Source organism: Gouania willdenowi, chromosome 4 (assembly GCF_900634775.1).
Source record: "Gouania willdenowi chromosome 4, fGouWil2.1, whole genome shotgun sequence".
Classification (NCBI taxonomy): Eukaryota; Metazoa; Chordata; class Actinopteri; order Blenniiformes; family Gobiesocidae; genus Gouania; species Gouania willdenowi.
The window spans coordinates 2,028,322-2,053,179 of NC_041047.1; the positions used below are offsets into that span (position 1 = coordinate 2,028,322).

At 36.5% G+C, this 24,858-nt stretch overlaps 1 protein-coding gene across 1 annotated transcript in view; it reads left to right on the forward strand.

The window, feature by feature from the left end:
• The window catches only part of LOC114462498 (mucin-2-like), a 28,983-nt gene extending 9,331 nt beyond the window's left edge, over positions 1 to 19,652 (forward strand). Inside the window, exons 16-48 of the mRNA XM_028445387.1 lie at positions 107 to 1,006; positions 1,261 to 1,356; positions 1,467 to 1,628; positions 1,755 to 1,871; positions 3,443 to 3,646; positions 4,089 to 4,190; positions 4,289 to 4,450; positions 4,584 to 4,700; positions 4,995 to 5,198; positions 6,889 to 6,984; positions 7,083 to 7,244; positions 7,378 to 7,494; positions 7,789 to 7,992; positions 9,685 to 9,780; positions 9,880 to 10,041; positions 10,175 to 10,291; positions 10,586 to 10,789; positions 12,456 to 12,551; positions 12,650 to 12,811; positions 12,934 to 13,050; positions 13,251 to 13,439; positions 13,806 to 13,907; positions 14,000 to 14,161; positions 14,289 to 14,405; positions 14,640 to 14,828; positions 15,124 to 15,225; positions 15,316 to 15,477; positions 15,604 to 15,720; positions 16,049 to 16,234; positions 18,351 to 18,449; positions 18,531 to 18,698; positions 18,812 to 18,928; positions 19,143 to 19,652. Of these exons, the coding sequence (XP_028301188.1) occupies positions 107 to 1,006; positions 1,261 to 1,356; positions 1,467 to 1,628; positions 1,755 to 1,871; positions 3,443 to 3,646; positions 4,089 to 4,190; positions 4,289 to 4,450; positions 4,584 to 4,700; positions 4,995 to 5,198; positions 6,889 to 6,984; positions 7,083 to 7,244; positions 7,378 to 7,494; positions 7,789 to 7,992; positions 9,685 to 9,780; positions 9,880 to 10,041; positions 10,175 to 10,291; positions 10,586 to 10,789; positions 12,456 to 12,551; positions 12,650 to 12,811; positions 12,934 to 13,050; positions 13,251 to 13,439; positions 13,806 to 13,907; positions 14,000 to 14,161; positions 14,289 to 14,405; positions 14,640 to 14,828; positions 15,124 to 15,225; positions 15,316 to 15,477; positions 15,604 to 15,720; positions 16,049 to 16,234; positions 18,351 to 18,449; positions 18,531 to 18,698; positions 18,812 to 18,928; positions 19,143 to 19,420 (5,585 nt within the window). The 3' untranslated portion in view covers positions 19,421 to 19,652. The remainder of the gene's footprint in view (positions 1 to 106; positions 1,007 to 1,260; positions 1,357 to 1,466; positions 1,629 to 1,754; positions 1,872 to 3,442; positions 3,647 to 4,088; positions 4,191 to 4,288; positions 4,451 to 4,583; positions 4,701 to 4,994; positions 5,199 to 6,888; positions 6,985 to 7,082; positions 7,245 to 7,377; positions 7,495 to 7,788; positions 7,993 to 9,684; positions 9,781 to 9,879; positions 10,042 to 10,174; positions 10,292 to 10,585; positions 10,790 to 12,455; positions 12,552 to 12,649; positions 12,812 to 12,933; positions 13,051 to 13,250; positions 13,440 to 13,805; positions 13,908 to 13,999; positions 14,162 to 14,288; positions 14,406 to 14,639; positions 14,829 to 15,123; positions 15,226 to 15,315; positions 15,478 to 15,603; positions 15,721 to 16,048; positions 16,235 to 18,350; positions 18,450 to 18,530; positions 18,699 to 18,811; positions 18,929 to 19,142) is intronic.
• Positions 19,653 to 24,858: the final 5,206 nt, after the last annotated feature.

A 24,858-nucleotide genomic window follows, 5' to 3' on the forward strand; every position in this document is an offset into this window, starting at 1 on the left:
TAAAAGGTTTAGTGACACATTGCACAACTAAAAAATGGATGGAAAAGCAACACAAGTGTTTTATAAAACTTTTCACATTATTACTAAAATTCATTTTAATTCACAGTGACTAATGAAGCTTATGGCTGTGCATCACCAAGTGTGTGTACTGCAAGTAGAAGGCTGGGAGAACTGCCATTATTACCAGAGTTAGGAACCTTCAGCTCTGGACCAAACTGTTGTAATACAGATGAATGTAATGATGGAACAACAACTACAGCGCCTCCTACTACAACTGGTGGGTCTACAACTACTGGACCACCAACTGCAACACCAACTACTACAACTGTTGCACCAACTACAACCACTACACCACCAACTACGACAACAACTGCATCACCAACTACAACAACTGCCCCACCAACTACTACCACCACTGCCCCACCAACTACTACAACCACTGCACCAACTACTACAACCACTGCCCCACCAACTACTACCACCACTGCCCCACCAACTACTACCACCACTGCCCCACCAACTACTACCACCACTGCCCCACCAACTACTACCACCACTGCCCCAACTACTACAACCACTGCACCAACGACTACAACCACTGCCCCACCAACTACTACAACCACTGCACCAACGACTACAACCACTGCCCCACCAACTACTACAACCACTGCCCCACCATCTACTACAACCACTGCACCGACGACTACGACCGCTGCACCAACAACTACAACTGCTGCACCAACTACTACAACTACTGGTCCACCAACTACTACAACCACTGCACCAACTACTACAACCTCTGCACCAACTACTACAACTGCTGCACCAACTACTACAACTGCTGCACCAACTACTACAACTGCTGCACCAACTACTACAACTACTGGTCCACCAAATACTACAACCACCCAACCAACTACAATTGCACTACAAACTACTACTACAATGACTGCAGCACTAACTACATCAACTGCACCGACTACAACTACTTTGGCCACAGACACAGGTACTTCATATTATGTTAAAAATAATTTAAAATGCTGTATTAAATTTTGTTTACTTTAATCTTTTAAGCAATTCTCTAAATGGGGACTAAGCCCAAAAAAGGTCAAATTATAAACACATAATTGTGTTTTAAACATTTTAAAAAATTATAAACATGGGTTCAACCAAGAAAATCTATGTTCTTTAACCTGCAGTCCTGAAATGATAATCTAAGTTTTTTAACAAGCTCTGTACTTTTTTTTCTTTTCGTTCCAGGACTTCAGTGTCTATCCTGCTCAGGATCATCTTGTTCCAGTCCAGTGTCAGTGACTTGTTCTTCAGAGACTATGTGTATAACAGCTTCCATTAAAGGTAATCTTTGTCTCTTGTTATGAACATGATTTACATGAAGTACATTTACTGTAACATGTTTTTAGACAAACTAAACAAACTGAATCCTATCTTTTATCTTGTGTTTGTAGATCTTTCATCAGGAGATGAGAGTTTTTTCAGAGGATGTGCTCCTCCCACACTGTGTCCACACAACGGCACCTTTAAGTTTTCTACTGATGTGGTGGATTCATATAAAATCATAGATGCTGAATGCTGCGACACAAACAACTGTAACTCAGAAACTCTGCCTGGTAAGTGATGATGGAGGAGATGATTTGTTGGAGTAGAAGAGAACCTATCGGTCTATAAAATGAATATTAAAAGAAAACATATCTGTATGTTGCATTTGCATGACAACGTTTTCATTTCTGTTTTAGTTCCTGTTCAACAGGCAGAAAATGGCCTTGAGTGTTTCTTCTGTCTCTCTGGCACCGACAGTTGCTCGTTTACTGTCCGATGTGAAGGAGCACAGGACCGCTGCTTTGATGGACATGGTGTGTTTTTACAACTGAGTTTAGGGCTGCAGCCATCGAATATTTTTGTAATCGAGCATTCTACTGAAAATTCCATTGTTTAATCCAATAATCAGAGGAAAACATATTTTTGTTTGGTTAAAGAGAAATTATACATGACAAAATAAGACATTCCACTTAATGAAGGAACAATTGGTTTCTTTTTTTTAGACAATCGACATTTTTATTTTCATACATTGCGCAAAGCAGCAAATGGTAATTGCAACTCAGGAAATATGACTAGAAAATATTAAAATAAATAAAACAAATGTATTATAAAATAACTTTTAAAGGAATTTATAATAAAAATTAAATAAAATAGAAAAAAAAGTGGAAAACAAATTACTTTTTGAGTCTTTGCAGTGTTCAAATTGAAATTATAATATTTGCTGTATTTGATCACATCTAAGTGCTTCTTGATAGCTAATCCATCAATGGCTTGAGAGCTAAATTTGACAACTGCCTAGCTAGCTTATCATGTTTTTATTTTCCCATCTTCTTTATGATACAGATCTGTGTTAAACGTGCAGGTTTAGGACTATAATTACGCATCAACAGTAGTCATACAAAAACCTGGCCCTCCGGAGCACGAAGCCTATTAATTTAACTTCTGGTAATATAGTAAACGATGCAAAACTGCATAATAGTTATTTTTAAAAGTGCAACTGAAAATGTATTTTGTGTCTTAACAATTGGACTCTAAAAAAAAAAAAAAAAACGGTCATTTCATTGTATTCAGGTCAAATATTTGTTTGGACCAGCAGAGGGCGCTGGTAACCCAGAGATTGGTTGGCATGCAGATATCTTGCAGTGAAGAAGAGATGCAATGCTAACAGAAAGAGCTAATAGAAAAACGTGACTTTTACAGAAATGCACGTAATATTACAGATATTTTGTGGTGCTAAAGGGGTAAGGAATCATTTATGAACATGTTTAAAAGTAGAAGGCGGCCAGAAAGAAAATATTAGCAGATTCTGCCCGCCTCCAACACTTCTGGATAGCGTTTAAAAAAAGTACTGCGATTCAATTTTCACAGTATCGATGTGAATCGTGATACCTATGAATCAATTTTTAAATGCAATTAATCGTTACATCCCTGCACTACATTAACTTAATTTTGATTTGTCTTGGTTCAGCCACTGTTGGAGTAAACCGGATTCCTTCAGGGGAGTTGCTACAGCATTTAACACATATTGTTGTCGTATGCCAGGGCTGTCTGAACATGTGTAACAGTGTTCACCAGCTTAAAATGCTCCCACGCTATCAACATTTCGTTTTTAGTAACTTTTTACTCTCAACATCGCGTCTGTCCTTGATCTTTACACTGCTACACGGACACTCAAATTATTCGAGAAATTGTTTCAGCCCTAATTGAGTTAAATATATAAATATCGTAATGGCTTCATTCAAATAATGTGACAAGAACAAGGTATGCTTTAAAAAATTAAATGGGACACAGTTACAGCTGCACATGCTTGGATTTTTTTCCAGTTTGTAGAAATAATTAAAAAAAAAACAAAAAAAAAACCTTTATTTCATGTTTTCATTCACAGTCTCAACTGATAATAGAGTTCTACCTGTTGCTGGCTGCACATCAACAGATGTGTGTGAAATTGCTCCTGATCACGGTGTACTGCCATTTATGGAAGGAGTGGGAAATCTAACCAGTGGACCAACCTGTTGTGGAACAAACCACTGCAATGATTTCACAGAACCAACAACAGCAGGACCAACTACAACTCCTATGAGTACAACAGGTATTAAACCATCAACAGGTGAAAAAAACAGACTATGTTTATTCTTTAACTTTCAGCTCCACAAAGATAAACGTGATTATAGTCAGCGTTAGAATAATTATAAAAGTGCTGATTACAGTCTTTTACCCACAAAAATTTAGTTAAATAAAAAATCTGTGATAAAGACAACATATAAACAAAACTGCAACTGCATTAAGTGTTATTTTGTAAATAATGTTACAATTTATCTATGAAATCTTTAAGAAAAAAAAAATGCTATGTTGAGAACACCCATCATTACTATTTCACATTTATTAATGAAATCTGAAGGTAAAATTTCACCTTTAGATATAGCCACATAAAAAACATCCTAAAAATGTAAGGTGCTAAAATGTTCTCACTGGTTCTCTGACTTTCTTTGTTTGTAATAATCTCACATATTCCTGTTCTGTTTCTCCTCTAGTTCCAGGACTTCAGTGTCTATCCTGCTCAGGATCATCTTGTTCCAGTCCAGTGTCAGTGACTTGTTCTTCAGAGACTATGTGTATAACAGCTTCCATTAAAGGTAATCTTTGTCTCTTGTAATGAACATAATTTACATGAAGTACATTTACTGTAACATGTTTTTAAACAAACTAAACAAACTGATTTTTATCTTTGTAGATGTTTTATCTGGAGATGAGAGTTTTTTCAGAGGATGTGCTCCTCCCACACTGTGTCCACACAACGGCACCTTTAAGTTTTCTACTGATGTGGTGGATTCATATAAAATCATAGATGCTGAATGCTGCGACACAAACAACTGCAACTCAGAAACTCTGACTGGTAAGTGATGATTTAAGGGTCACTATATAGTATCAGAAAAGTAATGACTCAAAATCTGTCTATAAGAACAATAATAAAGAAAAAAAATAATCTGCATGTTGGATTTTTAATGACAGCATTCTCCTTTTTTTAGTTCCTGTTCAACAGGCAGAAAACGGCCTTCAGTGTTTCTTCTGTCTCTCTGGCACCGACAGTTGCTCGTTTACTGTCCGATGTGAAGGAGCACAGGACCGCTGCTTTGATGGACATGGTATGTTTTTACACTAGAGTTATCATTAAATATTTGTGTGGTTTGTCTCACTTGAAATGTTTGGAAAGAATGTATTTTTGAAATAAAAGTATGTTTTTAGACGAAAAACAACAGATCCAAATGGAGAAACATTAATATTAATAATAATACACTAGATCTATTATGCCATTTATGAAAATCATTTTAGTAAACGACAAAGACACAAATGTACATGTTTGCATTCTTCAGTTCCTGTACTCTACAAGTTTGTGTTAAAGAGAAAAATAATCATTTATGTCATGTTTTCATTCACAGTCTCAACTGATACTGGAGTTCTACCTGTTGCTGGCTGCACATCAACAGATGTGTGTGAAATTGCTCCTGATCACGGTGTACTGCCATTTATGGAAGGAGTGGGAAATCTAACCAGTGGACCAACCTGTTGTGGAACAAACCACTGCAATGATTTCACAGAACCAACAACAGCAGGACCAACTCCAACTCCTATGAGTACAACAGGTATTAAACCATCAACAGGTCAAAAGAACAAAGACTACATTGATTCTTTGATTTCTCAAAGCTAAACCAGATTGCCCTCAGTGCAAGAATCTTTATAGTACAGTTGGCACACAGTGTTTCACAAAAAGACGAGGTAACTGTTCATGTAAATCTGCTTTCACAACGAGATGAAACTAAAGCACTGATGAGATTTACTCTTCACAAGACTTAACCAAACAAGTACATGACAATTGCAGCTATAGTTGTGATCCATCTCTCTAAGTGTGGGATTTTTCCACACATTGTTACTTTGACATTATTATTTCAGAACCATGATTCAGTTCCTCCACGATTTCACTACAAATTTGTTTGAGATATGACTTAAATTCCTTAAAATAATTGTGTCAAAAGTTGGAGTTTTTTTTAAGGCTTTGTATTTATAAATTTCTTCATGACAATACAGAGAAGGGCTCAGATTCACAACAATGCAACACTATATCTATAATTTCCAGCAAAGTTTGAAGAAGTTTTTAATGAAGAAAAAAACAAGTAGTGCTTTTCCTGTAAGAATCTCCTTGATGCAGGAAAGCAACTCTATGAAAGGACAGTATTAACATCAATCCTCATACATGTGTTAAATAGATACTGTGTATTTTATTTGAATGTGATGCAAAAAAATTATTTTTAGCTACCAAAAATGAATCAGTTTGACCATTTTACATGATCAGGTACATACTGTATTCTCTGTACCCCTATGACAATGGCAAAACACGTGCACGCAATCATGCACAAAAATCACAGTCCACCTGTAATATGTGTACGTCTATTACCACTAATCGATAAAAATAATAATTTATTCTTTATTTTATTTTTTTTACAATATATAATGTTTAAACTCGTCTACTTTCTCCTTATTTCTGAACTACCCAAGCAGAAGTACCACTAGGTGCCGGTAATAGATCTGAAAGCAACTGCTTCAATTATGATAACTTGTGACTGTGATCATTGAATTTCTCCAACTCCTGGAAATGTTTGTTGATATCGATAAGTGCCTGTCAAGCAATGACTTTTAGTTGTGTTTCACCACACTATTACACGCAATGCAAAACAATTTACCTCCACTCTCACGCAACACATCAGGAAACTGACTGGCTCTTTGTTTAGCCATATTATTTGATGATAAATAAAAGCGTTTTGATAAATAAAAAGCAGTTGTGTAAGATGTACATGATGATGTACCAGGGCAGAGGGGCCTGAGCTTAATCAGATAGGTCAACATAGCCAAAATGTTGCGGTCATTGGACAGAGCACGATTGTGCAGGATTTACGGGGATTGGCAGAAATATCATTAGTAGTTGTGATAGCAACATAGCATAATACTGGAGGGATTGTTTATTAAAATATGAAAGCAAATAAGGTAAACTTGAATGTTAACATGCCTAAAGAAATCTATCCTTGTGATTTGAGTTATTACAATATTCTCACTTGTCTGACCATAACTCAGCTTATATTTGTTCTATTGGATAAATTCGAGTAGTTTCTGAAAGCTATTGAGTGGCTCTTTACAGCCAGTATCGTGTCATTACAGAAATCGTACTCACACGTGACAGAATTATTACGATTGTCGCTTTGTTTTGATGAAATCATTGCCATTTTTGTTTGTCTAATATTTTTTTAAAAAAGAAATGCATCTTTTTTGTTCTTGTCCCAGGACTTCAGTGTCTATCCTGCTCAGATTCATCTTGTTCCAGTCCAGTGTCAGTGACTTGTTCTTCAGAGACTATGTGTATAACAGCTTCCATTAAAGGTAATCTTTGTCTCTTGTTATGAACATAATTTACATGAAGTACATTTACTGTAACATGTTTTTAAACAAACTAAACAAACTGATTTTTATCTTTGTAGATGTTTTATCAGGAGATGAGAGTTTTTTCAGAGGATGTGCTCCTCCCACACTGTGTCCACACAACGACACCTTTAAGTTTTCTACTGATGTGGTGGATTCATATAAAATCATAGATGCTGAATGCTGCGACACAAACAACTGTAACTCAGAAACTCTGACTGGTAAGTGATGATTTAAGGGTCACTATATAGTATCAGAAAAGTAATGACCCAAAATCTGTCTATAAGAACAATAAAAAAGAAAAAAAATAATCTGAATGTTGGATTTTTAATGACAGCATTCTCCTTTTTTTAGTTCCTGTTCAACAGGCAGAAAATGGCCTTCAGTGTTTCTTCTGTCTCTCTGGCACCGACAGTTGCTCATTTACTGTCCGATGTGAAGGAGCACAGGACCGCTGCTTTGATGGACATGGTGTGTTTTTACACTAGAGTTATCATTAAATATTTGTGTGGTTTGTATCACTTGAAATGTTTGGAAAGAATGTATTTTTTAAATAAAAATATGTTTTTGGATAAAAAACAACAGATCCAAATGGAGAAACATTAATATTAATAATAATACACTAGATCTATTATGCCATTTATGAAAATCCTTTTAGTAAACGACAAAGACACAAATGTACATGTTTGCATTCTTCAGTTCCTGTACTCTACAAGTTTGTGTTAAAGAGAAAAATAATCATTTATGTCATGTTTTCATTCACAGTCTCAACTGATACTGGAGTTCTACCTGTTGCTGGCTGCACATCAACAGATGTGTGTGAAATTGCTCCTGAACACGGTGTACTGCCATTTATGGAAGGAGTGGGAAATCTAACCAGTGGACCAACCTGTTGTGGAACAAACCACTGCAATGATTTCACAGAACCAACAACAGCAGGACCAACTACAACTCCTATTATTACAACAGGTATTAAACCATCAACAGGTCAAAAGAACAAAGACTACATTGATTCTTTGATTTCTCAAAGCTAAACCAGATTGCCCTCAGTGCAAGAATCTTTATAGTACAGTTGGCACACAGTGTTTCACAAAAAGACGAGGTAACTGTTCATGTAAATCTGCTTTCACAACGAGATGAAACTAAAGCACTGATGAGATTTACTCTTCACAAGACTTAACCAAACAAGTACATGATAATTGCAGCTATAGTTGTGATCCATCTCTCTAAGTGTGGGATTTTTCCACACATTGTTACTTTGACATTATTATTTCAGAACCATGATTCAGTTCCTCCACGATTTCACTACAAATTTGTTTGAGATATGACTTAAATTCCTTAAAATAATTGTGTCAAAAGTTGGAGTTTTTTTTAAGGCTTTGTATTTATGAATTTCTTCATGACAATACAGAGAAGGGCTCAGATTCACAACAATGCAACACTATATCTATAATTTCCAGCACAGTTTGAAGAAGTTTTTAATGAAGAAAAAAACAAGTAGTGCTTTTCCTGTAAGAATCTCCTTGATGCAGGAAAGCAACTCTATGAAAGGACAGTATTAACATCAATCCTCATACATGTGTTAAATAGATACTGTGTATTTTATATGAATGTGATGCAAAAAAATTATTTTTAGCTACCAAAAATGAATCAGTTTGACCATTTTACATGATCAGGTACATACTGTATTCTCTGTACCCCTATGACAATGGCAAAACACGTGCACGCAATCATGCACAAAAATCACAGTCCACCTGTAATATGTGTACGTCTATTACCACTAATCGATAAAAATAATAATTTATTCTTTGTTTTATTTTTTTTTACAATATATAATGTTTAAACTCATCTACTTTCTCCTTATTTCTGAACTACCCAGGCAGAAGTACCACTAGGTGCCGGTAATAGATCTGAAAGCAACTGCTTCAATTATGATAACTTGTGACTGTGATCATTGAATTTCTCCAACTCTTGGAAATGTTTGTTGATATCGATAAGTGCCTGTCAAGCAATGACTTTTAGTTGTGTTTCACCACACTATTGCACGCAATGCAAAACAATTTACCTCCACTCTCACGCAACACATCAGGAAACTGACTGGCTCTTTGTTTAGCCATATTATTTGATGATAAATAAAAGCGTCTTGATAAATAAAAAGCAGTTGTGTAAGATGTACATGATGATGTACCAGGGCAGAGGGGCCTGAGCTTAATCAGATAGGTCAACATAGCCAAAATGTTGCGGTCATTGGACAGAGCACGATTGTGCAGAATTTACGGGGATTGGCTGAAATTTCATTAGTAGTTGTGATAGCAACATAGCATAATACTGGAGGGATTGTTTATTAAAATATGAAAGCAAATAAGGTAAACTTGAATGTTAACATGCCTAAAGAAATCTATCCTTGTGATTTGAGTTATTACAATATTCTCACTTGTCTGACCATAACTCAGCTTATATTTGTTCTATTGGATAAATTCGAGTAGTTTCTGAAAGCTATTGAGTGGCTCTTTACAGCCAGTATCGTGTCATTACAGAAATCGTACTCACACGTGACAGAATTATTACGATTGTCGCTTTGTTTTGATGAAATCATTGCCATTTTTGTTTGTCTAATATTTTTTTAAAAAAAGAAATGCATCTTTTTTGTTCTTGTCCCAGGACTTCAGTGTCTATCCTGCTCAGATTCATCTTGTTCCAGTCCAGTGTCAGTGACTTGTTCTTCAGATACTATGTGTATAACAGCTTCCATTAAAGGTAATCTTTGTCTCTTGTAATGAACATAATTTACATGAAGTACGTTTACTGTAATAATGTTTTTAAACAAACTAAACAAACTGATTTTTATTTTTGTAGATGTTTTATCAGGAGATGAGAGTTTTTTCAGAGGATGTGCTCCTCCCACACTGTGTCCACACAACGGCACCTTTAAGTTTTCTACTGATGTGGTGGAGTCATATAAAATCATAGATGCTGAATGCTGCGACACAAACAACTGTAACTCAGAAACTCTGACTGGTAAGTGATGATTTAAGGGTCACTATATAGTATCAGAAAAGTAATGACCCAAAATCTGTCTATAAGAACAATAATAAAGAAAAAAAATTATCTGAATGTTGGATTTTTAATGACAGCATTCTCCTTTTTTTAGTTCCTGTTCAACAGGCAGAAAATGGCCTTCAGTGTTTCTTCTGTCTCTCTGGCACCGACAGTTGCTCATTTATTGTTCGATGTGAAGGAGCACAGGACCGCTGCTTTGATGGACATGGTGTGTTTCTACACTAGAGTTATCATTAAAAATTTGTGTGGTTTGTCTCACTTGAAATGTTTGGAAAGAATGTATTTTTTAAATAAAAGTATGTTTTTGGATGAAAAACAACAGATCCAAATGGAGAAACATTAATATTAATAATAATACACTAGATCTATTATGCCATTTATGAAAATCCTTTTAGTAAATGACAAAGACACAAATGTACATGTTTGCATTCTTCAGTTCCTGTACTCTACAAGTTTGTGTTAAAGAGAAAAATAATCATTTCTGTCATGTTTTCATTCACAGTCTCAACTGATACTGGAGTTCTACCTGTTGCTGGCTGCACATCAACAGATGTGTGTGAAATTGCTCCTGATCACGGTGTACTGCCATTTATGGAAGGAGTGGGAAGTCTAACCAGTGGACCAACCTGTTGTGGAACAAACAATTGCAATGATTTCACAGAACCAACAACAGCAGGACCAACTACAACTCCTATGAGTACAACAGGTATTAAACCATCAACAGGTGAAAAGAACAAAGACTACATTTATTCTTTGATTCTACAAAGCTAAACCAGATTTGGCTTAGTGCGAGAGACTTTATAATACAAGTGCCAGACAAAAAGATGAATTGTTCATGGATATCTGCTTTCATAATGAGATAAAACTGATAATGCATTTTTTCGATGCACTCTTCTCAAGACTTTAAACAAAAAAATACATGACACATTGAAATTGGAGTTACAATCTCTCTCTAAAATGTAGGATTGCTCAAACATTGTTACTTTAACATTATTATTTGAAAAACATTATTTAGTCCCTCAAAGATTCCACAAGAACTTGCAGCCTATCTTAAATATCCCGATATTGGGCCAACTTTCTAAAAAATATTTGGCAAAATTTGCTGTTTTATAAGTGCTTATTTTTTTTCCAAATCTTTTGCGTAAACAGGTCAATTTTTCAACAAACTGATTTTTTTTTAAAATTTTTTTACAATAATACATGACAGGGCTAAAATTGACAACAATTTAACAACATTTTTATAGTTTTGATTACAGTTATAAGGTTTTAAGTAAAAAGTACTAAACAGAAAATTAGTGGTTGTTTTGGTTCAGCAACAAAAAAACTAAATTCCTGGAAATAACTTTTGGTACTTTTCCTCATAAGAATCTCATTGATGCAGGAAAGCCACTCTTTGAAAGGAAGTGTACTGCAGTGCAGGTGGCGCATCAATCCTCTCAGACATTTGAAATAAACAGATACTGTGTATTCTATCAATGTTATGCAATACAAACTTATTTTTAGCTGCCAAAAACTAATTGGTTTGAATATTTCAGATTATATACTCTCTTCTCTATATCCCTGTGAAAAATGAAAAGCATGTTTGCACAAACACAGACACAAATCACAGTCCACCTGTAAATACTGTACATGTATTCCCACAATTAGATAAAAAAGAATAATTGATTTAACATGTATTTATTTGATTTTTTTACAATGTATAATTTGTAAACTTGTTGATTGCTTAGTGTCTGCACTACCCAGGCAGAAGTACCACTAGGTGCCGGTAATAGATCTGAAAGCAACTGCTTCAATTATGATAACTTGTGACTGTGATCATTGAATTTCTCCAACTCCTGGAAATGTTTGTTGATATCGATAAGTGCCTGTCAAGCAATGACTTTTAGCTGTGTTTCACCACACTATTACATGCAATGCAAAACAATTTACCTCCACTCCCACGCAACACATCAGGAAACTGACTGGCTCTTTGTTTAGCCATTTTATTTGATGATAAATAAAAGCGTTTTGATAAATAAAAAGCTGTTGTGTAAGATGTACATGATGATGTACCAGGGCAGAGGGGCCTGAGCTTAATCAGATAGGTCAACATAGCCAAAATGTTGCGGTCATTGGACAGAGCACGATTGTGCAGAATTTACGGGGATTGGCTGAAATTTCATTAGTAGTTGTGATAGCAACATAGCATAATACTGGAGGGATTGTTTATTAAAGTGTGTAAACAAAAAATAAAACGCACTTTACATTCATACGCCTAAAGAGGACTATTGTTTTGATTTCAGATTATTAAAATATTCTCACTTGTCTTTTGATTTTTTGTTTGTGTCTAATATTCTCATAAAGTCATGAAATGTTTTTTCTTTTTGTCCCAGGACTTCAGTGTCTATCCTGCTCAGGATCATCTTGTTCCAGTCCAGTGTCAGTGACTTGTTCTTCAGAGACTATGTGTATAACAGCTTCCATTAAAGGTAATCTTTGTCTCTTGTTATGAACATGATTTACATAAAGTACATTTACTGTAATATGTTTTTAAACAAACTAAACAAACTGATTTTTATCTTTGTAGATGTTTTAGCTGAAGATGAGAGTTTTTTCAGAGGATGTGCTCCTCCCACACTGTGTCCAAACAACGGCACCTTTAAGTTTTCTACTGATGTGGTGGATTCACATAAAATCATAGATGCTGAATGCTGCGACACAAACAACTGTAACTCAGAAAATCTGCCTGGTAAGTGATGATGGAGATGGTTTGAAGTTGAAAATATTCCAAAATGTATCCTTAAAAGGAATAATTAGAGAAATGTATCTACATGTAGCATTTAAATAACAGTGTTCTACTTTCTGTTTTAGTTCCTGTTCAACAGGCAGATAATGGCCTTCAGTGTTTCTTCTGTCTCTCTGGCACCGACATTTGCTCATTTATTGTCCCATGTGAAGGAGCACAGGACCGCTGCTTTGATGGACATGGTGTGTTTTTACACTAGAGTTAATAAGATACAATAAATAAAATCGTACAATCAATTACAAAGGCAATATAGAGAATCTGTTATTATGTGACACATACACAGCTGTACATATTTGGACTTTTTTTAAGTTCCTGTAGTCTACATATGGTTACGGAAAAGTGATTAAAAAAATAATAATTTATTTCATGTTTTTATTCACAGTCTCAACTGATAATGGAGTTCAACCTGTTGCTGGCTGCACATCAACAGATGTGTGTGATATTGCTCCTGATCACGGTGTACTGCCATTTATGGAAGGAGTGGGAAGTCTAACCAGTGGACCAACCTGTTGTGGAACAAACCGCTGCAATGATTTCACAGAACCAACAACAGCAGGACCAACTACCGCAGGTACCAAACCAACAATATAATTTATTAAAGAATAAAATGATGAGGAATAAATAATGAATGGTATAATTAACAGAATACAGGTATGTCAAAAAAAATGGGTTGGTTTTTATTTTATTCTCAGCACTTGAAAAGTTAAAAAAGCATGTTAAGCAACAATTCAAAAGAAATACTTTTAAAACTTAATAAAGAAAAGTTACTCCTTTTAATGTCAACCAATTGCAATTCGGCAGATAAGACCCCCAAAAATGTCATGTTATTTATATTGTCCATGTTGCCTTCCCAAAGGACACAATTACATTATCGGGGATTAAGTGTTTTCAAGCCATGTTATTAGTAATTTTGCTGACTTTATTCATTCTGTTGCAGCTCCACCCCTCCGATGTAAATCGTGCACAGATTCAACATGTTCAAGTGAAGTTACAGTGGCTTGTACTTCTGAGACAATGTGTATCACAGCTTCTACCCTAGGTATTTTTGGTCTTTTCTTATCATTGATAATTAAATGAAATACGCAATGTGATAGTCTTTTAGTCATGCTAACACTGATTTTCTCTTTGAAGATGTTGAAACTAATGAAGAGAGCCGTTTCAAAGGATGTGCTGCCTCCTCCCTTTGTCCACGCACTGGCACTTTTGATTTTTCCACTGACACGGTTTCTTCTAATGCTCTTATAACTGCTGAATGTTGCAACACGGAAAACTGCAATTCAGAAAATCTGCCGAGTAAGTTCTTAAGATTAGTTGTTTGTTTATTGATGAACACATGATCGTAAAATAATGTAGTCATTGAACTATAACATTCAGAAAGTGAAATGTCACGTAAAACATGACCTAATGTTCTTTGTTCCAGTCCCATCTACTCCATCAAATAATGGACACCGGTGCTTCTTTTGTATCCCTGGAATCCCAGTCTGTAACTTTTTAGTCCCATGTCAAGAAAATGAGAACTTCTGCTTTGATGGACATGGTTTGTCTACCTTTTTATTTTGTCAATAAATTGAATTTGGTTTCTTGAAGTAGTTTTATACAAAACTTGTGAAAGTAAAATTATTGGAGATTGCATGTTAGTAACCAAGCTTTTGCAGGGATTTTTTAATCAGCATTTTCTAAATATTAAGGCTACAATCAAAACGATACATTTGTCCCAGTCCTCCCAGTGATAATGTAGAGTAAATAATTATATTGTTGTTCTCATTTACAGTAAACACCGGTTCTGGGACTTCACAAGTTGCTGGTTGTACAACAGCAGACGTGTGTAATGTTGCTCCAGGTCATGGAATGCTACCATTATTGCCCCAGGTTGGGAACTTCACCACTGGGCCAAACTGTTGTGTGCCCAACCTTTGTAATGATTTTACAGAGCCCACAACAGCTGGACCAAGTACAGCAGGTAACAAATTATAATTAATTCAAATGAAATGGCAATGATTATTATTGTACTTTCTGCACTAATAAACTTCACAAAATGTGCCAGTAAATAAATTACTCTTTGGCCACTTAACCACCAAATAAACGAATTTGTATGTAATTTATACTAGGCAGTCCATGTGCATAGGTTGTCTGGCCCAGTAACACAATTGCAATGTTGGGAGATAAAGTGACCAAAACCGAAAAGCCTCTGGTTATTGACAGCTCATTTGATGCATCACATTATCTGTTTGCTGACTGTTTTTATTCTGTTGCAGCTCCACCCCTCCGATGTAAATCGTGCACAGATTCAACATGTTCAAGTGAAATTACAATTACTTGTACTTCAGAGACAATGTGTATCACAGCTTCTAGCCTAGGTATTCTTATTCTCTTATTAGCAATAATCAGGTGAAATACACAATGTGATGGCCTTTCAGTCAATATTTACACTGATTTTCTCTTCAAAGATGTTGAAACTAATGAAGCGAGCCGTTTCAAAGGATGTGCTGCCTCCTCCCTTTGTCCACGCACTGGCACTTTTGATTTTTCCACTGATGTGGTTTCTTCTAATGCTATTATAACTGCTCAATGTTGCAACACAGAAAACTGCAATTCAGAAAATCTTCCAAGTAAGTTTTTTTTTGATTAGTTGTTTTAGATGAACAAGTGTTTGAAAAATTACGTATTTCTTCATGTATTATTCTCTGAAAGTACAATGTCACCCCTTGTATAACATTAAAACATCTTTGTTCCAGTTCCAACTAGTCCACCAACTAATGGACAACGGTGCTTCTTTTGTATCCCTGGGACAACCATCTGTAACTTTCTAGTCCAATGTCAGGGAGAAGAGAACTCCTGCTTCGATGGACATGGTTTGTCTGCCACTTAAGTTGTCTTAGTCTTGAACTAAAAATATGCAACTGAATTTTTGGGAAAACCTTGGCACTATGGTAACAAAATATGTTTTTTGGTCATTTCTTTCAGCTATTTGTCACTAATTAGGTTTACAGAATTACAGATCTTTCCCAACATTTTCCTACTGTGTTTTTATTATTACAAAACAAACTAATTTCAATGTTGTTCTCAACTATAAAACACGTTCTGAACCTTAGCAAGTTGCAAGATGTACATTTTTCCCAGCCTTTTCTAACCATATTTTTTCTGTGGTAACGTAAAAGTAACACATATTAATATTTACAGTAAACACCGACTCTGGAACTTCGCAAGTTGCTGGTTGTACAACAGCAGATGTGTGCGAGATCGCTCCAGGTCATGGGATGCTACCATTATTGCCCGACGTTGGGAACTTCAACACTGGGCCAAATTGCTGTTCGACAGAACTTTGTAATGATTTTACAGCAAGCAGAACAGTTGATCGCACCTCAGGTATGACGCACTCAAATTTTTGCTATGAATGTTTTTATTTTTGACTTAGAGATTTTTTAATGCAAAATATGCCAGTTGAAATTGTAAAAAAAAAAAAGCACTTCATTCTTTAAATAACCATATCGAAGGTTTTAAAGCTGTAAACTTTGGCCTCGTCCACACGGAGACAAAACGAAAATGCTTACCCCTTAAATGGCTAATTATGTGTGCATCCACATGGAAAGGCAGAAAATGCTGTAGTTAGCATACCATGTGACGCTGTAACCTTGCCACAGAAATACACCGAAACAGGGAAGAGGACACCAAGAGAAAGGTAGCATCTATTTGCAAGTATGTCTGGCTTAGGAGTAGAGCTTTTTTCTATTTGGTCTTTATTTGGTCATAAAGAGAACCACCACATAATTTTTAAGGCTGTGTTGCAGTTCCTGCATGACACTGAAAGGTATGGGAGGATCTACTTCGAACAATAAAGACCAGTAGAGGGCAGTAATGTGCTTTGTGGTTACAACTCTGCCGTATATACAGAGGCAACCCAGCGGGTGGCATTTACAGACTTTCCCGCTCTGAGACGTTTTCTGAAGTTATCGGATTCAGCTTCGAAATCTTCATTGCCGTGAGGACCAGTTTCTCCTGATCTTTTTGAGTCATTAAACCTTTCACTCTGGAAATGTTCTTTAGGTGGTGGAAGATGTTTTTGTGATAGATTTGATCTGACTGCTGAAATTTATCAAATATTTTGTTGAATGTTAAAAATTGACTCAGTTGGTTGAAGACCACCTTCTCAATGATCTTGACTATGAATGGAAGGTTCTGATTGGTCTATAGTTAGCCAGTATAGAGACATCCAGTGTTCTCTTTTTTAACAGAGGTTTAACAGCAGCTACTTTCAGGGATTTTGGTACAGTGCCTAATTGGAATGAGCAGTTAATTATCTGACACAAATTAGTGATAATTGACTTTACAAAGAAGTTGAAACTTAACTGTTCAGACAACAACCAGTCTCCATTTAGACGGGGGCCTTTGTCTTTGAAAAAGACTTGTTTTATAGCAGAGCGGCATCTGTGTTTGGGAGTGTGAAATTCCCACAGCCAATTACCAAACCGTCTTCCTTTGGCTAAACAAACAAACTTTTTTTTTGGCCAATAAACTACACGTTGAAGTAAAAGACATGGCTACATAAGCATCTATTTGAATTAAGAGTCCGATGAGTCCAGGAAAATGTGTTTATCACAGCAGTAGTAGATTAAATCATAATGTCAACTGTTTGAAACACTCAGCAAAGTCACTCGGCGCAGACAACGCTTCCTTCTCCTTCACACTTCTTTGACCACGTAAATAAGCCATTTAAGATGGTATTCCATTGTTTTTTCCTACTGCTGTGTCACATTGAGTCAAACAAGCAGAGAACACGTCACCTCATTTGATAAAGGTAATACAAGCGGCTCCTGAAAGTGAAACAATTTTTAAAAGCTTGTGCTGCACTTCGCTTAACCTATACATTGAATGGAAATATATTATTTGTGGATGAATCACAATAAAATGATTCAAACAGCTATTCACAACCATTGCTGGGGGTTGGGTTAATGTAAACTAATGCAAATGCACAGACTTTGTTTCTGCCCTCTCTGCCTGCTGCTCTAAGGTGACAAAAACTTCAGAATCTTTGAGGAATGTTTTCTCCCATGTGTACTTTAGGGAGTGACAGCGTTCAAACTGCCATAACTTCAGCAAATATTAATAGATCCCTGTGTGTGACACTATTGGAAAGCTTAGAATCCACACTGTCAGAATCTGTAAATAACTCAAGAAGTCCCATTTTCTCTTGGCCCGTCACATTTCCTGACCTTCAACCACTTTTATTAAGATTTGGTGTAAAATGTGACACTGCGTTATCTTTCTAAAACAGTCTGAGTTTTTGAATTAAAACACACATCAAGATTTATGTACTGTAAGTGCTTCAACTAAGTGGTAAAATGTAATAAGGCACAAAAAGCTTTGTGTCTGGTGTTCATTACAATTCATATTTTTATTTTATATTTACCATCTACTGTTTGCAAACCTGAGGTGGGACAAGCCAAAAAAAATTGTATTGTAATGTATATTTTTCTTTATAAAGGTGAACAACTTCAATGCAAAACTTGCACAAATTCAGATTGTTCAAGTGAAGAATCACGTACATGTTCTACAGCGATGTGTGTGTCAGCTGCTCTCCTTGGTATGTGTTTCACTTTTTACAGTAAAAGAGTTTATATACGATGTGTTTCCATTCTCAACAAAATGCATGATACCTTTGTAGTGACCAATAATGGAGTTGAAGAACGAGTGATCATCAAGGGATGTTCAACACCAGTCTTGTGTCCAAACAATGGCACCAATGACTTTTCACTGAGTTTGGGTTCTTCAAGTGTGTTAGTAGCTTCTCAGTGTTGTGACTCAGAAAACTGCAACACAAGAACTATTGCTTGTAAGTACAATGCACTTCAATTAAAAGCAATGTATTGAACATGCAGAATTAGTTATCATTAATAAAAACACTGTTTCCTTAAACTTTAAGCCAACTTATGTTTTTTGTTTCAGTTCCTGCTGTTGAAACAGTTAATGGTCTGGAGTGCTTGAAATGTGTCCCTGGTACCAGTAACTGTTCATCTACTCTGGAGTGCCGAGGAACAGAGAACAACTGCTTTCAGGGAACTGGTAAAAAAAAAAAAAAAAGATAACTGCATATTTACTTACAAGACTTTAGATCTAAACAATAATTTAAATTTGTAGAGAGATGCGTCACAGTGATCCTATTAAATGTTTTTATTTATTATATTTGTTGTCTCAACCATCTATGCCTTTACATTTAATGTTCTGCTACACTATGAACCATTAGTAATCATTTTCTTTTTTTTTTATTTTCCTCCAGTGACAAACAACAATCGTACCTTCACAGTTGGTGGTTGCACTTCATCAACATTATGTGCAACAGTTCCAAACATAGGGATTGATGGAGTCTTCAACAATTTGGGGGTTTTCAATGCTGAAATATCATGCTGCAACACAAGTTCATGCAATGCAGACCTAATGAATACAGGTGGCAATGTTGCACCACTTCAAACTACAAGCAATGCATTTCGACTCAGACTAGGTGTTACACTCCAGTTCCTTGGTCTCCTATTTTTCTCTCTCTATCAAATACCTTAATTCAAGCTGACAACACTGGGTAGCCCATTCAGCTATTGTTTTTATTGATCTTAAGCAATCTGTTTTTGTTGACATCAATCTGTAAAACATTGCACACGATTTATTTTATTCCATGTCTTAGATTGTTATATGGGGAGCCTATAGAACTATGGGGTTAAGTCTCTTGATTGATGATTATTTATTTATGGTAGCGGTATGCTGTAAAGAAACAGTAGGACGAACAGAAAATGAAGTCTATTTAAATTCTATTGTGAAGAAAAACTTAGTGTGTGTATGTGCGCCTGAGTCTGTGTGTGTTTTGCCATATATAGTCAATATGTTGTCGTGGATGAAATTTCATTTTATATACTTTATGATGCCCTGTGACCCTGAAAAGGAGCAAGCGGGTCATAAAATGGATAGATGAATGATTGAGATAAATTATTATGTGGGTTACTGACTTTGTTGCGTTGATGTAATATTCTCTCCAGCCTTTTCTTTTCCATCTCTAATTTTGGATATACCATACTTAAAACTACAGCTCCCTCAACCACAACAAAAAACCTCCAAGAACAACACCACCAATTACAACTACCATAAATCCTGACTTTGTTATTGTAACAATGTAATGATGGAGCCAAAAGTATTTAAATTAGAAGTTTTTAAATAATGCGGTTACAAAAGAGTCTACAAAAGCAGCATTATGTCAATCTGTCCTATGCAGCCATGATTACTGATGTCGCACTTCATCTGTGATAAATAAAAAAGATTTACTCAACTTGAGGTGTAATATTCTTTTTCTCTTCTTTTTGTGCTGGGATATACCATACTTATATCAACAACCAATTGAAAAGCACGTACAGTATGTGATGTGCCATAGCAAGAGCAGGAATAAATCAGCATGAGAGAAACATAGCAAAGGGGACAAAAAACATTGTTTTCTGAATAGACAGTGATTTTCTTTTCTTTTTTGCAAAATACGCTAACGTAACTCAAAGAATGCACTCCATGCTTCAAATAACTGTATCGGATGTTTTAAAATGTTCAACTTTGTGCTTGATAATGGCTTGTTTTATTGATAAGCGACTGAAGTGCTTGGTGGTGAAGAAAATCTGAAGCTGATTAACATACCGGCTTTATTTTGCTATTCGCATGATTATGTTATTGGTTTCGGCCAATAAACTCCATGTTTAAGTAACATGGCTACTTCTGTATCTATTCTGAATATAAGTCGAACAAACTGCTTAGAGGGGAGGTATGATAAAAAAAAAAAAAAAGTTCAATTTCCTCCCTCCCTTGTTCTTCCACATTTTGTAAAAAAGTCAGCTCAAAACAGGCAAGTTGGATTTTGCCCGGCAGGTGACGTCACCTACCAGAAACAATTCCTGACAATCCTCTCCTCCTACCATGGACATAATACATGACTCCTAGAATATGAACTCCTCCCTCTCCAACTATCTAACATCTAAAACAAACATTGTGGTTTTTTATAGGATATATATTATACTTTATTGCCATATATGTAAATGCAAACTGCACTACTGGATGCCCAAACTGCACTTCTTTTTCTGCTGCCGATCGTGTTGGGAGATACTGCTTGTAGCCACGGCCATTGTCCACACACATCAGCTGTTAGCATTGCGTGCTAATGCTACACAAGCCTATGCAGCGAGACCCGACATTGCTTGTGAAGTGAGGAGGAAACGATGGGGATGTTTACAGATTCATGGCTCACAGCGCTAACAATGGACTCGGTTGTGGAATTTGATGGCTTCCAACTCTTACGCGGTGACAGACGACGGAGTGCGGTAAGCAGAAAGGACAGAGCCTGGCTGTGTTTGTGTGCAGAAAGGAGGAGCTGCTGCTGCTCATCCTTTATATCAGGGGTGCTCAATACGTCGATCGCGATCTACCAATCGATCACAAAGGTAGTATTGGTAGATCGCATGGCATCAAAAAAATAGACATCAGGGGCTGATGCCAGCCTATTATCCATCCCGTCAAAAAAGCGAGGGCTTAAAATAGGAGGTAACTCGCTGACTAGCTTGTTTGCTTTGCTGCACTTAGCGCCGTTGTTTGCGCATGCGCGGTGACCTAAAGGTCAGCCTATCAGCCATCCCATCACTTGATTGACATACAGGGCAGCCAGTCAGATGACTACTGAATTTTTCTGACCTTTAGGTCACCGCGCATGCGCAAAAAACAGCGCTAAGTGCAGCAAAGCAGCAGAGAAGATATTTCGGTCGTTTAAAAACGTTATTGAGAAAACTCAGCTTCCAGTGTACAAATTGGTGTACACCGTTGGAGCACCCGCAACGGTTGGCCACGTGAATTGATTTATTGCCAAGTGCAGGCAGAATGATGCTTTCCCAGACTTCCTGAATTACCATTGCATAATCCACCAACAAGCGTTATGTGCTAAAATGCTCAACATGAAAGAGCTCATGGATGTGGCAACGAAGATCGCCTGTTCTATTCGAGCCAGATCTCTTCAAAGATGGTTATTCCGTGCACATCTGGAGAAGGCTGACTGCGACCACTCTGAGTTGTTGCTACATACTGACGTGAGATGGCTTAGTCGAGGGAAATTCCTGCAAAGATTTCGAGAGCTCTGTCCGGACTTTAAGAAGTTTTTCTGTGTAGCTGGACATGCAGAATACTAGCAACTAAATGACGATCCGTGGCTGTTAGACTTGGCATTTTTAACCAATCTGACAAAACATGTTGAATGACCTTAATGTACAGCTGCAAGGAAAAGACAAAACAATGTTCAATATGATCAGCTCAGTTAATGCTTTTGAACAAAAGATGCAACATCTCTCCTCAAAGCTGCAACGCCATGATTTGGCAAATTTCCTAAATCTGGCGACAGAGCTGGAGACGCAAGAGAAGGCATGCGTGCAACTTGACAGTGCACGCGACACGGAGCAGATTGACAAATAGACAGTCAGAGTTTGACAAACGCTTTCAAGACTTTTCTTTACTTGAGCCAGTCGCTACATTCATGTGCTATCCTTTTCGGGAAGATGCTGATGTTGATTCACTCGCATCAAAAATTGCAACACTGTTTGACCTGAACTCTTCTGGAGTGGAAGATGAGATTTTGACTCTAAAAGCCGACATTGAGCTGAAGTCAAGAGCTCATGAAACTTACTCACAGAGGTAAAGTACCCCAACATGAGGAAATGTGCATTATTCGGCTCCACTTATTTATGTGAGTCAGCCTTTTCCCACATGAAGATCATTAAGTCCAAGTACCGTTCCACCATGGCTGATGAACATTTGGAAGTGTGCTTGAGGCTGACTGTCAGCAGCTACTGTCCGGACTATGCATCCCTCGCTGATTCAGTTCAGTGCAAGTCATCAAAGTAAACTCGGGTAATTACAAAAAATGTTCATAGTTAATTATGTTGTGTTCTGCAAAATTTGCTCATGCGGTTATGCAAGGTACATCAACATACATTGTACATGTAAAGAATCCTCAATATATGTGAAAATAAATATATGTGAAATATATGTTTTGCATTTTTGTGGTGGGTAGATCTGGGGTAGATCATTGTTATAAGTAGGTCACATGCTGAAAAAGTGTGAGCACCCCTGCTTTATATTATGCACAGGTTTGTATTCAGGGAACTTTACTACAGCCGTCAGTAGGCATGTTAATGCAGATCAACCTCTCAGTGACTTTCCCTAAATGCTCTGCATCCACAATGTTGTTAGCAAAACTACCGTTTGCACAAAAAGAAAAAAAATAAAATAAACTTAACGCAACACAACATTAGTAATGATGTGAGCACATCTGTGGTGTGTGATGATGTGTTTCAGAGAAAAGTGTCAAGGTGCATGAAGTGTTCAGAAACGGTGTTCAGGTGGGCGAAGATAAAACCTGCCAGCGAGCAGGTTTAGTTTACGGACAATGTTGCCATGGTAACATACTTAGAGAAGAACATACCTCGCGTTTAGAAATGGGATACTCAGAGTTTCCCTCATTTGAGGCCACACATACTCAGAGTTTGAACATAGCCCACATTTTTATCTATACTAGAAATTAGTAATGAATACAAGAGCTAAATAAAGGAATAAACTAAGCATGCAATAAAATTTGCGAACTGAGTTAAAGTGAAGTATGTATTCATATAGTGGGGGCTTAAGTAGAGTTACCAATTATGGCCAAATGAGTATGTGTTTGTAGTTTGTATGTACAGAGAGGTGTACATACTCTGTACTGTTATAAAGGGGTATATTTGCAGGTGCAAAGTAAAATAGCTTGTGCAATTTCTCTGGTTTAATTCTATGGGACATGCGCATGATAAATGTGCTTGGTTTTTTTTTTTACTCATTTTTATATTTTTTTTATTTAGTGTATTTTTCTGTTATATGTATTTTTGTATCTTTCAGTTGTTTTTTTGTGCATTTTTAGTATAATTATAGTTTTTTGTTGCCATTGTCGTGTGATTCTGCAGTAATTGTTTATTTTTGCATCTTTTTTTTGATGTAGTTTTGTGCATTTCTGTTGTCATTTTGTGTATTTTTTGTATCAATGTTTAGTTTAGTGTATTTTGAGTCATTTTCATATTTTTGTTGTTTGGTGTATTTTTCTGTAATGTATGTTTTTTTGGAGTCATTTTATGTGTTTTGGAGCCTTTTTGTATATTTTGTGCATTTCTGTTGTCGTTTTGTGTAGTTTTTGTATAAATATTTCATTTTTTGTTTTACTTTAGTAATTTAGTATATTTTTATTATAAATAATGTGTTAGAGTTTAGATTCTTGGTCTGAGCCCAAGCCCAACCCGAGTTCGGCCCTCATTTTCCCGCTCAGCTGTTTCTATTACTTTATTATTGTTTTTTATTAAACAAAAACACTTCTATATTGTTGTGGTATCATTTCTAAAGTGATTTCTGCTAGTCGTGGAACGGGATATTGACGGCGTTGAGTTGCGTTTTATTGTTCAACATTCACTGAATATTATTTGCTGATTTTGCGGAATCCTCACTTGCTGCTGGAGCGCAGAGAACAAATATGATTGCGGGCTTCAGTCAGGTCTGCGCTACACGCACGGGCCGCCCGGTCTGGTCTGCATACTGTAACAAACTAGGTTATATGTTCTGGTTATGTTCCACTTGTGTGTATTCAGTGATTAACTGGTTAACTGTGGTGATGTTGAGATTTCCCATGGCCGAGAAGGCATCATGATTACATGCAACTTTCTCTGCCAATGCATGTCTTCGTTTACATGTGTTCTGAGTGTTGATTGGCTGGGAGGCTGGGGAAAGGGCGGGCGTAAGCGGGGAGAAGACAAGGAAACAATTCTGTTCCCACGGTAGTGTGAGTGTATGACTGTGTAAGACGGTTGTTTGTGTGTTTGTTTATTTTTGGCAGGTTACTATGACCTCCATTAAAGCCTGTAAAACTGTGGTAATGGCTCAAGGCACGTCATTACAATACCTTTAGAGCAGCG